The sequence below is a fragment of the Elgaria multicarinata genome, chromosome 9 (assembly GCF_023053635.1).
Source record: "Elgaria multicarinata webbii isolate HBS135686 ecotype San Diego chromosome 9, rElgMul1.1.pri, whole genome shotgun sequence".
Lineage (NCBI taxonomy): Eukaryota > Metazoa > Chordata > Lepidosauria > Squamata > Anguidae > Elgaria > Elgaria multicarinata.
This window is the reverse complement of record NC_086179.1, coordinates 57037824-57054101: the sequence shown is the minus strand read 5'-3', so window position 1 is coordinate 57054101 and position 16278 is coordinate 57037824. Positions and strand designations below refer to the sequence as shown.

Genomic DNA, 16278 nt, shown 5'->3' with positions numbered 1-16278 from the left:
GAGAAAGGAATGTCACCTGACTCATCAAGAAGAGCCTGGCTAAGCTTGGGGCCTCAGGGTGGAGCAAGATAGACAGTGGCAAAGAGAAGCCACTCTTCAGTATTAAGAGCACATTCTTCACATGCAGAAAATCCCAGGTTCAACAGTGCTGGAAAACCTCCTGCCTGAAACCCTGTGGAGCTGCTGCCAGTGAGTGTCGACAATACTGGGGGAGGTGGACTGATGCTCTGACACAGTGTAAGGCCGCTTCCTAAGATGGAAATGGTTTGTGGTTCATGGTATTAGGTGGGGCTGTAGCTCAGTTGGTAGAGCGTGGGCTTTGCAGATAGATGGGCCCGGGGTTGGTTTCCTGGCATCTCCATCTCAAGATAAGAAGGAATCCTGCCTGAAACCCTGGAGTGCCACTGCCAGTCATTGTCGACAATACTGGGCTACATAGACCCCGCAGCTTTCTATGCTCCAATTCAAGCCGGGAATAAACAGTCCCTGTAAACCCTGGCTCTGCCCCCGCGCCCCGAAACTTTATTCCTTCTCCCGCAGAACCCGCTCTCCCCTCGCCGCCTCCTCTTTTGCAGTCAGGCGAAGGCGGACGCCGCCTAAGCGCGTCACTCGGCGCGGCCCTTCTTCGCCCAAGCAAGATGGCGGCTCCCGCTGGGCCCTGAAGGATGCGGCTGACGCGGAAGCGGCTCTGCTCCGCGCTGCTGGTCGCCTACTTGCTCTTCTCCCTCTACGCGGCTTACAACGTCTTCCTGAAGCCCCGTCGCCCTGCCGCCTCACGGGCGGGCCAGAGGGAGAAACACGGGCGAGGAGGTAATGGAACTGCGCCGTGTCCACCTCCTTCCCTGGATCCCTCCCTCCGCCCCACCTGGCCTTTCTCTCCGCCTCTCGCCACGCCTCATCATGCACAACCGGGTAGCCCAGACCGCTTCGTTACGCGGGCTCGGGATGGTTACCTCTTGCTGCTCCGACTTTTGCACTGATGCAGGCGATAAAAGCCTTCGGTGAAGCGCGCTGGCGTTGGGAAATACAGACCTCCTCGGTGCAAGCCTTTCTCTGCTTCATCGCCCGTTTTGCCCATCAGCCATGGAGGCATAAAAAGAACCCTGGCTCTTCCACACTTAAACTTTGGCTGCTACTGTATTCAAATTTATCTCGGAGTAGGCTCATTGAACTTGTGGGACTTACTTTTCAGTAGATATGCATAGGAGCAGTGCTCTGTTAGCTGCTTGGATACTGGTTTTCTCCAGTCCTATCATTGGGAATCTGCATTACACAATATTTTGGAAAATATAACACCACTTTTTTAAAACGTATACTTAAAAAAAATCAGGGGTTAGCCAGATCCATGCCTAGTTAGCTTCCACAATGTTGCAGCAACAAGTGCCAGCCTCGAAGCCACTCTGAACTGCTTTGTTCTTTAATAAAGAATTCTTACCATACAAAGGCTATCCTAATATCCTTGTGCATGGATTTATTTTACTATATCTCTTTATCATTTTCTAGCATAATCATAACAGATGAATGTAATATACATTGTATATTATAGTAGATTCTTCTGGTACTGATTAAGTTAGAAATGTGTGAAGAGATACAGGAAAATAAGTCCGTACATAAATGTGGCCGTATGTCAGGTTAAGTTGACACCATGCCTTATTTTTCATTAAACAATTTTAAAACTATTACACACCAATATTTAACAGCTTGGTGGTTGAAACAGATGTTATCAAGTGATTATGCTATAGATTATGTATTGGGCTTTATACCAAGAATGTTTCAGTTTTGGGTTGAAGCCAGCAGCTGCTGAAGCCAATCAATATTCTTTATATCTGCTGGCTTTACCCCAAAATTGGGGGGGGGGAGTTATAAGCTATTTGCATAAACTGGTACATGTCCATCTGCCATAGGACCTAGTGGTAATTATTTTGTATTGCTTGGATTGGTACTGATTTATGAGTTGAATAAGCTTTTTAATCAATGTAAACCTCTTTCTTTTTCTGGGTCCAAGCCCATAATTTATGTTCTTTCCACACTACTATCAATCTCTTTTTGTATAAAGTGGATGTTTAGCACCCAGACACTCTGAGAGTCAGATGAGGGATAGGGTGGGCTGAGGTGGAGGAGCTACAGGTGGAGGGATACCAGAGATTTGCAGAGAAATCTTACTTCAAAAAATGTACTCCTAAAATAGAGCCATAAGCAATCAATTATGTATCTAAATGTGCATCTGAGCACAGGTGTGGTCTATGAGCGACGTATTGCTTTCCATTGGATATGTGCCCTATTGAAAGCAAAACATTACAAATAGACATTGTCCATGATTTGTGCATCCTATTTAGGTTAATAGTTCCTGATCCAGCAATGATATCTGCACAGAAAACTTTTTCGCTGTGTAGATGTGCTTAGTTGAATTGATGAAGGAAGGAAATGTATGGGGAATGGTAGAAAAGCACTGTAATAAGAGTGTCTTACAGATTTTTTTCCCCTTTTATTTGAGCTAGGTTGGAGACTCCAGTTTTGGCTGTATTTATTTTTTAGTTATTTATTTACAATATTTGTATTTCGGAGCAGTAAACAGCAGAATAAAAAGTATAAAAAGCAGAATAAAAGTAACTTTTAAAAAAAGCTCTGATAAAACTGAAGTTTGGGGCTTTTTGGTAGCCCCAGTCAACACGCTGTTTCTCTTTTGTGGATTGTTTTTGCATAGTCTGGCTCTTTTAAGGCAGACAGTTTGCATGCTCCTTAAGGCAGCCAGGAAGGCATCCAATGAACGAGATAATTTATTATATTACACATAATAATGTAAGTAGCCGCTTGGGAGAATCTCTTTCTACGTCTCCCAGGAACAAGAGGAATTAGGGCTAGGTAAGAAAGCTGGCTGTGACCTAACTTGTCTCTGCTATTATTTGCACTGCTACTATGTACTGATTACCTGAAATTACATAGCTGAAACAAAAATGCAACATGCTCTTGAGAAAGAGGATAGAAAAAGACACTAGAAGCAATCCTCCAGCAGCACCAAGGCTTGGAAGAATTGCTCCCTGCAATTAAGATGAAAGGGAGGAGGAATGTAACACACAGCAGGACAGTAATTGCTTGGTTGAATGGTCTGTCCAGTGGATGGAATGCTTGTTGGAGGTCATCCAGCAAGAGATCCTTAGATGTGTGCTCACTACTTTTCAGGGACCGTCTGAAAGTTGCTGTGAGTCTCAGTAGATCACTTGATACACTTTGTTTATTTCTAAGAATAAAGCACACCATTTACTATTTTATAACTTTTTCTTCAGCACTGACATTGTTAAAACCAACAATGTGTTATAAAAATTAGAGGCCTTGTGACTGACTGCTGAGAAGGGCCCCTTTAACCGTTGCCCTTCTAGGGGAAAATTAGATTGCACTCGTGCCGAATTATGAACAATACAGGACCTAGGCTAGGGATTGTTAGCCTATTCAATACTCTGGCCATGTTCAAAGTAACCTTTGGTCTGTATTGTTGGGGGGGGGGGGAACCCAGGTGCAGGGCTACATACATATATATTTTTGCTATTCTGTGGATCATTTGAATAGAGTTTAGGGACCACAGTTTGAGAACCTCTGGTGTGGGTAAAGCAGGGCCCGTTTCATACTCCTCATGAGTTCTAACTAGAGTAAGCTGTTAACAGTGAATGACTTGCATGTATGTGCCTAATGAAGCCGCTGATGTCTAGTGCCTGATGTGCTGAACACAGACTGCACATGTGCAGCAGGTAGCTCAACAACCATTCTAAGCTATAGGATAAGAGTGCAGAACCTCTTTCAGCCAAATGGCCTAATTCCATTTCAGAGATGTTCTAGGGGGCCACATTTGCTAATGAGCAAGGGCAAAGACAAAAGGGCTTTGCCCAAAATACCAGTATGATTTAGCTTAAACACTCTTACAGCCTTAGGTGAGGCATTCCAGCCTTTTAGAATGGGGAACAAATGTCACAAAAATTGGCAAACTAATAAGAGATCTGTCATTGGGGAAAGGGGATGTGACCTGGAGAACTCTTGAGACCCCCGAAGGGCCACCTTTGGCCCCAGGTCCTGAGGTTCAGCACACCCCCGCTATAGGAAAACTGGGATAGTGGTGTGCAATTCGTAAACCAACTGAGCATTGTGAGCTAATTACATGTATATTTCAAGCTAGGCAATTATGAACAGTAGTGTCATAACAAATGCACACCTTTAGTCTATCCAAAAGCATCTATCTGAACTAGCCCAATTGCACACATGGTGAGAACTGAGGATAGGGAAGATGGACAGACAGAGGGGATGGGGAGAAGAAGAGGGGCAACAGTGAAGGAAACATTCACTGGACAGAGTTACGACTGATTCCTTGATAAAGAGTCAGACCATTGGAATCCATGTAGCTCAGTGTTGACTACACTGGCTGGCAGAGGCTCTCCAGATTTCAGACAGGAGTCTTTCCAAGCCCTACCTGTAGATGTCAGGGATTGAAGCGAGATCTTTTTCATACAAAGCATGTGCTCTTCTAGTGAGCTTTGGTCCTTTCTAAGGTACATATTTCCGTGGTTTAAAAAAAGCTTTTCTGCACTTCTGATGTTCCCGTTTTAGTATGTGTACAGGATGGATTTGTAACAACATATCGTTTCTAGGAATTTCAGGTGTAATTGTTTGTCTCTTGGATGTTCATGTCGCCTGTATGTTTGATACTTAGAACATGCTGCTTTGAGAGCTGAAGAATGGAATCCTTGGGAAGTTGATGAGAAAAATGATTTGCAGCAGAAGTCTGCAAGTAGCCTTCAGCTATTGAAAAATATGAAATTGCAACAAGAACAAACAGATCTCAGGGTACAAATATGGGGGAAAGCTGCTATTGGTAAGCACTTGTGATTAATAATCTGCCTTCTGTTTCTAAATATTGTTGCTTAATCTTTTAGCTTGATTCTAAACATTTCTATTTTGTCTTACTGCGTTCAGTGGATTTATTTCCTTGTACACATATTTAGGATCTTAAACTTAAACTGGAAGAAAGCCCCATTGATATCCTTTGGAATTCCTTTCGAGTAGAAATGTTTAGGATCAATGTGTTGTCATTACTTCTTTTTCTTGTAAAATTGAACAAAACATTACCTCCCAGCTTGTTTAAAAATTAACTTGGATACCTGAATGACTGAAAAAATAACTGTATCTGTTACAAACACTGTGATAAAAACTGTAGGGTTTTTTTGTGACTGAGATTGTGGCCAGGGCTGACCCTCCTTAGGCAAAGTGAGGTAACCAACTCAGGCGGCAGGCGCTGGAGAGCAGCCGTGGCAACTCATTAATCATTCTTTCTGAGCCTCTGTATCGTTCTCATCTGTTGGAGACAGAGCTGTGTGTTCCACAAAGCTTGTGCTGCACCTGCTGTCAACTACCTGCTGCCTTCAGATGTAGTGGAGGATACTTTTCTGGCACCTGCCAGTTGAGTTGGCTTCTGTACATTCCATGGGGGAGGCGGAGCTCTCCTCAGCTTTTGCAGCACTAAGAGATGCCTTGAAGGCCTCCATGTCTTTGCAGAGGTTGCCATGCCACTCTTCTTTCAGTGCTGGGAAAGCTGTGCTCAGAAGCCACACACAGTGTGCAAGCATGGCCTCGTGAAGCAGGATAGACCATGGTTCCCAACATGGCGCCTACAGGGAGTTTCAGTGGTGCCCATAAAGATCTACACTCCCTGCCACTTCAAAATATTATTTTCAATAAACACCTTGAAACTTTGGGGTGCCAGGTTTTCCGTCCTGTTCCTGAACCTGCCACTGATCAGCTGATGGGAAGGCAGGAAGAGGAAGAATGGGTTGCTACCTGGATTGGCTTTGAAGTTCAGACCCTTCCTCTGCTTGTACTCAGTTTCTTGAGTGAATTACTTATCTTTTCACTACCCAGGCAGCCATTATGTGACTATCCACATCCTCCATGAGAGCCATTTTGTGGTTCCCACAGCAGTTTCGCCAATTCCCTAATATGCCCACTGGTCCAAAATGGTTGGGCCTTATACCATCAAGGTGTGAAGGAGAATAGAGCTAGAGATGGCAAATACATTGTGGGCCCTAGTATAGACAATTCAATGTTCATCTTGGGCTGCATTGTCCTTCTGGATGTCACACCTTGATGGTGTAAGGGGCCCTGTTGCATGCACCAGCATTTCTGTAGACTCTTCGTCTAGGGTTTATATTCTTAATTTAATCCCCCTCATTATTTTGCAGATCTATTGATAGCACAAACCTTGCTAGTTTGTGCTGCTTTCTTGGAATCAACCTGCTTTGGCTGTTCTGTCTTTCCACACATGTCTTTCTCCTGATTTTTTAGTTGCAGTCGGTAGAAGTTCATATATGTCTCTAATCATTACATTATAAATGGTGTTTTGTAGGCCTTTACCTATGGCAGCATATCTTTGAAGGTCTGCTTGAACCTGCAGACGTATCAGCTCAGTGGAGAGAAGGAAGCATAAAAGCAGGAAAATCATATTTCAGGTATCAACCATATGGTATCACTTTTCAGTTTAGAGATAGTGGTATTTCATAGGCTAGTGAACATATTTAATATAATTTTGTGTGTTGGTTAATGATTGTTAACTCAATCAATACCAAATGTGGCTGATGGGATTTGTCTGCTTCTTGCTTGCTCTGTTCAGTACTGACAAACAATTTCTGCAGTAGAAGAGGAAGCAAATCTAAAATAACTTGTTACTTTTAAGCGTGCAATTTTATACATGTCTACTAGGTAGTAAGCCCTATTCTTTCAATGGGACTTTTTCCCAGGTAAGTATAGAATTGCCACCTAAATCTAAAATATTTTTGGTCTTGAAAAAATAATCAAGATCCAGTTGATGGGAATCAGAGAAGGCCTTCTCAGTGGTAACCACGTGTCTATGGAATTCACTCTCAGTGGAGATTTGCCATTCCCTCCCTGTTTTCAGACATGCTCTGACAGCTTTCCTGATTGAGAAAGTTTTATAATTCATTGCTTTTAGTGGGTTCCTGTTGAAATTGTTTCTGTTTTATTGAATCTTGATTGGGATTGTTGAGACTTTACCTCTCCACCCCCAACCTGAAAACACTGTTTTCCCACTGCTAACAGCTTTGGCTAAAACTCCTTTTTCAGTATACAGTAGAAATGTTTTTAGAAGAATTGGTAGTAGTAGAAACAAAAGAATATGTTTGAATAGGAAAATTCTACCCTCCTAAATTATATTACATTATTTTACAAACATGACCTATTTAACTATGAAATCACTATGAGGTTCATAAATGTCGCATATCTCTCCATTGTTCTTTTTACTGTTGTAATTATAGGAAAATAACAGGAGTTCTTAAAGATTCTTACTTACCATTATAATATCACAAATTAACTGTGTATGGTTGGTAGGAAGGAAAATCCCAATTTAGGGTTTCCTTATATAGTTCTAACATGTATACAAAACTCTTACATCAGTGAAGGGAGCAGTTTCCACATGTGCAAGTGGCATAGGTACAGACCTCCCATTCAGTTGAAGACAACTTTGTGTAAAAGCACTATTAGAGTACACAGGAATCTGAATCAAGAAGAGAGATTAGAGCATCGCTTCAGAAACTGTGATCTTAATCACATGATGGCAGTTGTCTCACATAAGGCAACAGCAACGAGTCTTACATTATTATTTGGAATATTTCAAGGAGAATGTAGTTATCAAATAGTTATCAAATAGTTATCAAAATTTGGTTGTTGTTGTTTTTAAATTGGAACATTCTGGCAAATGATTAAAATAATTGCTTTAAGGAATAAATGGCTTGAGTTTGTGGTATTATGAGCTGAATAAACTCACAATGACTGGTGCCTTCCAGATGTTTTGGACCATAACTCCCAGCATTCCTGACTATTGGCCGTGCTGACTGGGACTGATGGGAGCTGAAATTCTGGAGGGCACCAGGTTGGAGAAGTCTGATCTAGAGAAGCAAGGGATAATGCTTACTTATGGTTAAGCTGTAGTCCATGTAAGGACCAAGAGTGTTGCTGATGAGGGAAAAACATGACAGGTAAGACAAGAATTTGGAGGGCTCTAGCTAGACTTCGAGCTGAGGCCACAAAGAAAGGACTGCACGGCAGCTATGGGAAATAGAAAGGAAGGCAGTGGCTGGGTTTGGATGATCAGCAGGGAAAAGGAGCCACCATGACTTCTTTCCCCCGCCTTGCATGTGCCACGATTTCCCTAGTTACCTATTATGCGGATTGTTGTGTTGTCCAAAGCTTGCAAGATATATGGCAGGGGATGGCTTCCAAACAACTCTGCAACCCATGGTGTGTTGCAAGGGTTACAGGGTGATTCAGAAGCCAACCTTGCTCCACACCTTACCAGATTCGGACAACCCACGCCACAGCAAAAATAATTACGAAAATAGTGGGCACATGCACTGCCCACAGGGAGGAGAAAACAAGCCATGGTGATCATCCATACCCAGCCAGTGTGACTCTGAGCTATTATATTCTAGCAGGAGGAATATGTAAATAATATTGTCAGCCTTGACAAACGCTATCTTCCAGGAAGAGAGAAGTTTTAGTATTAACAATTGGAAGGCTTTGTGCAGCTATTCTGTTTTTTTCTTCTTAATGAGTTTTCTGCAGTAAGAAAAAAGATGGAAGAAGTGGTGAACAAACAGGGGAGGGTTATGTGTAGAAGACAACGACTTCTGGAGCCACTATAAAGTTCAATGGATGAGGCATGCCAATTGCACAATAAAAGCCTCATCTGAAGTGTTTTAATCTGTCCATACATGACCACTTTACCCTACCAGATGAATTGGTCCAACACAGAGTTCCTGCAAAATCTCTTTACAAAAACGTTATAAGTCTAAGCAAGTTGAATTAAATCAAATTATTCTGACACCATCCTACATTTTTAATTAATTTTAATATTTTCTTGTAGACATTCTAAATCAAGCTCAAGTTCAACTTTAATGAAACAAGCCACTCTGAGCAACTAAAGCACGTTACAAGATAAACAACAGCTCTGAAATGCAAACCGGGAGCATTTCAGCATACCTTGTTGCTGCTGATCCTCCATTTCAGTGTTCTGTTCCGGGGAAGCTCCACTAAAAGCAGCTTTTGCAGTAGCAGTGCTTGGTGGATCGAGCCCTCTTATCAAGTGTGTATGTGATTAGAAGAGACATTATACCAACAAATGTTAGCATCAGCATTTAGTAGCCTGCAGCACTAATGTGATGCATGCCTGTACAGCAGTTAGAACATCTCACCTTCTGTATATATTGTTGACACAGCAAGATTTTGGGTCAGCCATTAAGAGTTGACATTGACAGACTATGTAGGATGAAAGCTTTATGTTGGTCTTCATTTCTGTTGGACAAATTCTACAATGCTTTTGCGCTGCACAGAAAAAGAATAGAGCAAAATCGTTTTGAGTATCAGAGAGACAGCAGGGGCAGCAGTTATTTAAGACGCCCATCTGGTTTATTATATTATATATTTTTAATAATACTTTGTATGTTTGTGCTTCACTGTTCACAGCTTCATCACAGGTCCAGCTGTAGTCCCCGGCTACTTCTCAGTCGAAGCCGACAACGTGGTTTTAGTGCTGAATGGCCGAAAGATCTCCTACGCCACTCAGTGGCTGCTTTATGCACAAACTTTAGTACAAACTCACAAGCTGAAGCATGTTGCTGTTGTGTTGCTTGGAAGTGAACAGTGCAGAAATGAATGGATTTATCCTTATTTAAAAAACTATGGAGGGTTTGTGGAACTTCTATTCGTAATTTATGACACCCCCTTGGTGAATGAAGAAAATATTTTCCAGTGGCCTTTGGGAGTAGCTACGTAAGTTTTGAATGTGATCAAGGAAATATTTGGAAGGGGGCTTAATCATGGGGGTCTTCTCTTGTAGCCTAGGTGTGTGTTTTTTACTGTTACTGGAGTCGCATAGGAGGGACACGTGCTGCAATAGCTCCTATGTTGTGAAGTGAAATCGAAAGCACATATATTCAGGGTATAGATGTGTGCATGCATTTCTAGCACATGTCTTTATAGCTCATTCCATTCCATTTTCCTTTTAAAGATTGATAAAGCATCCTGGAGGTTTTGGGTAAGATGGTAAAACAAGAAGGAGAGGCATTTCATGTGAGAGTTATACTGGAAGATTTATAGGGGCTGTTCACTTATTATTATTATTATTATTATTATTATTGTTATTGTTATTATTTGCATTTTTATACCGCTCAATAGCCGAAGCTCCCTGGGCAGTTCATAACATGCTAACCCACACTCAAGAGGTTGAGTGTGGGTTGTTTTGAACTGTGGGTTGTTCTTTGAACCATGGGTTAGCATATTGTCTCAACGCAACAAGGGTGGCTTTTTAACCATGCCGTGTAGCTTATTCTCAAGCCACCTTGAGAACTCATGGTTTGTTGTTGGTTTGTTCAGAGTGGTTAGCAAGCCATACGGCATGGTTAAAAAGCCATCCTGGCTGCATTCAGACAACACAATAACCCATCCTGCGGAAAATCAAAGCCTGTGTCATTTCATCTAGGTGACTATGCTGACAAGAAAGTGGATGTTGCAGTTTATTCAATCTGTTGGATGTTTTGAATAAAGCGAAGGCAGCAATGCGTGGGAGAGGGTGGGCTCTTGAAAACAAGGATGTGGGTGTCTAGCAGTACAATCCTGTACATGCCTACTCAGAAGTAAATCTTATACCACATATGTGTGTGTGTAGAATTGCAGACTAGGCATAATGAAATGTACTTACGCAGATTTTTTTTAATTACAGCTACAGAAATTTTCCGGTAGTTGAACCAAGCTGGTCAATGCTCCACACACCAAGGTTGTACCACTGTAATTTCTTAGGAACTGTTTATAAGAATTCAACGAGAGAGACCCTAATGGAAGTACTGAAGCAAAGCAGACTTGATAAGCCCTGCTGGATTTCAGCCAGAGAAGAGTAAGAACTATAGCTTGTAACAATGAAGTTTTAAAAGTTGAAAATATTTATCTTGATTGCAGCAGCAATTGTTGCAGTGATGATACTATTGGGGGTGAGGGGTGGAATAGCCTAAATTGTTGAGGATGAGATGGTTTATATGATGTTTTCAAAGTGAAGTACTCTGGGTGCTTTGAGATATAGGTCTCCTAGGCAATCAAAAGATGTATTGTGCAACTATTTTGTTTTCTCTGTGATGGATATTTTTTTCTGGTAAAAAAAAAGATGAAAAAAGCAGTGGGAAAACACAGAAGGGTTACATATGGAAGACTTATGTTGTCTGGGCCCCATGTAAAATTCTGTGTTTGAGGTGGATGATTGCAGGATAAAAGCCTTGCCTAGAAGCACTGATTGACACCTTTCAAAAATGCTGGATACAGTGTGATTCACATGTGGAGTTTCAACATGTGGACAGAAGTGCCATCATCAATATCATTTTCAGAGGCAGGTTAGTACGCATACCTTAGGGATAGCCCCAGTGTTGGAGTTTGTAGAAAAGCATGTTTTGGCAAAGGAATCCTATGCACATAAAAAGCCCTGGATTCTTATGGATCTCTATGTCATAATAAGCAGTGAGAAATATTTTTTTTTACAAAACATGTATACTGATCTTTTTCACTCATGTCTAATTTTATATTCCCACATGCCATGGTAACTATCTTTGTTACTGTAGGAAGAAGACCAGACTCCAGCTGAGCAATCATTTCTTATTTTTTTCAAGTGAACTGAGTCAGTTTGAGTAGTCTTTCTGGTTAGGTTTCATAAGCCCTTTGGTGAGATGAGATGGTGACCTTGGGAAAAGGATTTTTATTGTTGTTGCTTATAATTCCCTGTTAGAAAACTCTACAGGGTATTTCTCCTGCCTCTTTACTTTCTCTCTTCAGAAAATAACTTGGCTTCTTTCCCTTATTACCCATGATCTTGAGTGTGTGTGTGTATGTGTATAAATCACTTACTTTCAGGCAAATAAGAAAAGCAATCCTGAAATAATTATTAGGTAGCAGAAGAATAATGACTTGATAAACCACAATAGATTGAGCTTAATTATTTTATGTTTATTTATTATGAACCACTGATAGATTTTATTATATTCTGCAGTATACAAATGTCATTAATAAATATGTAATATAAATTTATGCAGTTCCTGAGAAAGAAAAAGAGTTCCTGATGGAGATCTGTATTTCCATTTTTCTAATATACACTTATAATAGTACTACCATTACTACTACTAAGATCCATGCTGGCTGGGGATGATAAGAGTCATAGCCTAGCACATCTGGAGGGCATCAGATAAGGTAAGACTGGCAAAGATGGTAGAATATAATGACATTGTCTTCTCAGACATATAAGGCAGTATTTAGTACTGCCACTGCACCTGCCCTCTTTGTGTTGTGCCAGCAGAACACACCACTAGTTTAATGGGAACTGAATGCTTCTTAAAACAACACCATAAACAAGCCAAAACACTCATTTCTGAAATGGGACAGGTCAGTGGAGCTTCCTCCTGCTAGCTCTGCTGACCCATTCCATTACAGAATCGAGCTTTTGTAAGTGCTAGCAGTGGGTCATTCTGGTGCACAGGCAGCTTTGGATAAGATTTTTCTTTTTTAGAGGCAATAGTGACTGGTGAATCCATTACAATGATGTAAAATGTCCACTTCTGAATCCTTAGATGTTCCTACTGCTGTTGCTACACTGAATAATTAGATTGGAAATGTAGTGTGGAACTTTGCATTTTGCCGTGCATTTTGTTTGCCTGTGAGAGAAAAAATGTGTACTTCAGCCTCCTTTGTCTTTTTCTAGGTGGTGGCCTCAAGAAACTAATGAGAGCCTTCAAAACTATCAGGATGCATTGCTGCAGAGTGATCTCACTTTATGCCCATTGGGAGTAAATACAGAATGTTATAGAATTTATGAGGCTTGCTCATTTGGCTCTGTTCCTGTTGTAGAAGATGTAATGACACCAGGCAATTGTGGAAATTCATCTGTGTACTCCAATGCTCCACTGCAATTACTAAAGACCATGGGAGCTCCCTTCATCTTTATTAAAAACTGGAAAGAGCTTCCTGCTGTTTTAGAAAAAGAGCAAAGTATGAGCCTGCAACAAAAGATTCAAAGGAGGAAAGTGCTTATGGAATGGTATCGGCACTTCAAATCACAAATGAAACAAAAATTTATTAGTACACTGGAAAATTCATTTTTACCTAAGGATAGAGGAGGTTAATCATTACGCGTTATATGCACAAATAGATTAAAGTGTAATTTCTTGTGGCTTTCCGGTACAACTTCATGTACATAAAAAGATATGATTCCTTGGAAGTCAGAGCACCTTGTCGTGTTTATTATTTTTTCTAAACACAACTATGTCCATATCTGAGAACGTCTCCAGTGTAAGGATGCTGCATGAGTGGCAGCTTCTGACTCCTCTCCCCATCATTGCCATCACACACTCTCAAGTTTGAAAGATTCTTTCAGGCTGCAGTTGTATACACACTTGCCCAGGAGTAAACCCCACTGAACACAGTGGGACTTAATTCTGAGTAGACATGCATAGGATTACACTGGGAAATACTACCTCTACATATGTTTTTGTTTTCTTCTTTGTTAATCTCTCAAATGTAATAATGTTTAGATACTGGATGGGGAGCAAACTTTTTTCCAGATCTAACCAAACTAATAAGAAAAACCAATAGCCAAAAATTCAGTTAAGAGCCCATTTGAGAAAAGCAAGTTTCACCAAGGAAATATTGAAACGTCTGCTTTGATTCTAGTCAATGTTATTTGGATGCATGTGGTGAATGACGGAGATGATTGTTTGTCTGACTAGGGATGTATTTCAGAATGTACTTTATAGAAATGTAATTAGACGAGGACACTGAGGTTTTAGTTTGCTTTTTGGAGGATGGAATAAAATAGGTTCAGTGAGCAGGATAAAATTATCTGTGTTCATCTTTTCCCAACAAAGAAAATCAATAAAGTTCTGTAAATTGCTGCTGAGCAGGAAGTTTCTATGTATTCTTTTAGCAGTAAAGGAACTCTGTTCTTTCTGGAACCCAGAAGGTTTGGGTGGAGTCCAGGTGTGCTGTTCTTGTTGTGGAATGACTTTTGATCCAGCAGATGCCACTATTAATGGAAGGGGGAGCGATTTTCACTGATTCCCTCTTCCCCCTACAACCCTCTGTCACATTTAATCCTGTTCTGGAGGGTACTCCAACCCTCTAGAATATATTTTGGGGGTAAATATGGTAAATAGCTACTCTATTTTCAAGTAAATGTGTCCTGAGTCAGTGTGTAAACAAGTTGCTTTAATTTTAATAGAGCATACTTCTAAGTTAGTCACTTATGATAACTTGCCTTTGAAGATGTTGGGTTTGTATGTTTGTTCCTTAATTTATTCAGCTGAATTCCAAATACTGTGTGTTTGCTGATTGTTCTTGAAAACTAAATATTTAAGAGATGGTCTCAGATCAAGCCCACAGCCATAAACTCTGAAATACAAGTCTGTGAACCTCCAATGTACCTAAATAATTTAATTGCTATATATTTCATGTATTATATTTCATGGACCTTAGGAACATTTCACTGTATCCTTTGGACCAAATTAAATGTTCATCAAATTGCTTCCAATAAATCTTTTTTCTTTTTATAACACCTCCACACCACCTCTTCAGAGGAATGGAATTTTAAGACAAAAATGGGGAGAATTTAAAAAACAAAACAAAAAAACCCACCCTTCCTGGAATGCCACAGTCCCAGTCCAAATTGGGCTCATGCATGTTTACACTGAAGTAAATAAAAACATTTAGTTTGTCCCTTAGACATGACATAACACATACACAGAAAAGATTAGTCTTGCCTTTAAGTGGTAGCAGTCAAAATGAAAAATGTGGGAAGCAAAAGGGAAAGAAGAACAAAAAAAATATGAAAATAAAGTATTAGCAAACTTCAGCTGCTGTCCTATTCACACTGACGTAGGACTAAATTCAACACACTGCAGTTTACATCTGAATAAATATGCATACCGTTAGGCTATAAATCACATATAGTGTAAGTTCACATGACACAACAACCCACCCCGAGAAATCAGCTACACAGTGTGGATTGTCTTGGGAATAACCCATGGTCAGCCCGACAGACAATTGGACTTACTGTGAGTGGTTCTCCCCCTCGCCCTCCTTCCCCCTTGGCCTTACAGCCAGCTCCAGCACATATCCCAGGGGTCTTGGGAGCAAAACCTATCTTGTCTGCTCCCAGGTCCCCCTCCCTGCTCTGATCATGCCACCGTTGTGTTTGGAATCTTTGAATTGTACCTCAATATTTGTGTAAAATGGGGACAGTAAAAGGGGACACACACACCCCAAAAATGGGGATGTACTCTAGATCACCCTTAAAGCTACCTGGGAGAGATTCAGAGGGTGAAATGAAAGAGGGACCCAAAGGGTAAATTCCACACTTTAAAACTTAAGGATAACTTCGTTAAGGGGAAGATATGGTCCCCTTTCCTGCCCAACCTGTCAGCTGTTAAAAGGCTGCCAAACTAGCGTATACACAGCCCCATCTTATCAATTAATATTTTAATCTTTTTACTATTGTGCCTATAATGTTCATCGCTCCGGAATCTGTTTTAGATATGGAGAAGTATACGAATATTATAAATAAATAAAGCTCAATGACTGATAAAGAAAGTAAATGTTTGTTGCATAGCAAGTTGCTGAAGCAGATTGGCTCAAAGAGACATTTCTATGTGTTATACTTTCTTCTACCACATACCAGGAGTGGGGAGGGGAATGTGTTCATTTCTGTTGGTTTTGTATGTATTCATTTTATTTTATTTTATTTTTACCTTTGTAGAATGATTTCCATGAGGCAGCTCTAAATATAACATGATTTTATGCTTTCCCAGCTGATGAGCATGGCATAGCCGTTGAAGCTTCTGGTGCCTGAGGTCATTCATGCTTGTTTGTTCCCCTGCTAATTACATTTATTAATGTAAAATCTTAAGTTGCTAATCAAGCTTCTAGGGTTCTGAGTACTAGCTTGTAAGCAATTTCCATCACACTTCAGTCTAAGATATTTTTAATGACAGTGCCAGGTATATAGCCATTTACAAAATTCCCACCCACCCCCACCACACATAGCTGAAATGGAATACATCTGTAACTAATAAGATAAGTTTAATAAGTAGAATTAGAGCACAGTCATATGTGTATTCAGACAGAAAAAAGTCCTTCCAACTCTCAATATGCCCCAACAAGCATGACTGATCTGGGGGTTATAGGACTTTTTTCTGTTTAAAC

General features: G+C 40.6%; 1 protein-coding gene across 1 annotated transcript; it reads left to right on the top strand.

The window, feature by feature from the left end:
* The first annotated feature begins 626 nt into the window (after positions 1-626).
* Positions 627-14593, top strand: RXYLT1 (ribitol xylosyltransferase 1). The gene is made up of 6 exons (XM_063133943.1): positions 627-810; positions 4697-4858; positions 6386-6488; positions 9517-9822; positions 10772-10942; positions 12785-14593. The coding sequence occupies exons 1-6, from the start codon at positions 666-668 to the stop codon at positions 13203-13205; spliced, it is 1308 nt and encodes a 435-aa protein (XP_062990013.1). The 5' UTR covers positions 627-665; the 3' UTR covers positions 13206-14593.
* Positions 14594-16278: the final 1685 nt, after the last annotated feature.

Excerpts from the sequence above, each read along its gene's own strand:
- RXYLT1 (XM_063133943.1), top strand. The coding sequence starts at position 666 with ATGCGGCTGACGCGGAAGCGGCTCTGCTCCGCGCTGCTGGTCGCCTAC. Across the intron at positions 811-4,696 it reads GGAGAAACACGGGCGAGGAG|AACATGCTGCTTTGAGAGCT; the intron begins GTAATGGAACTG and ends TTTGATACTTAG. Across the intron at positions 6,489-9,516 it reads GCAGGAAAATCATATTTCAG|CTTCATCACAGGTCCAGCTG; the intron begins GTATCAACCATA and ends CACTGTTCACAG.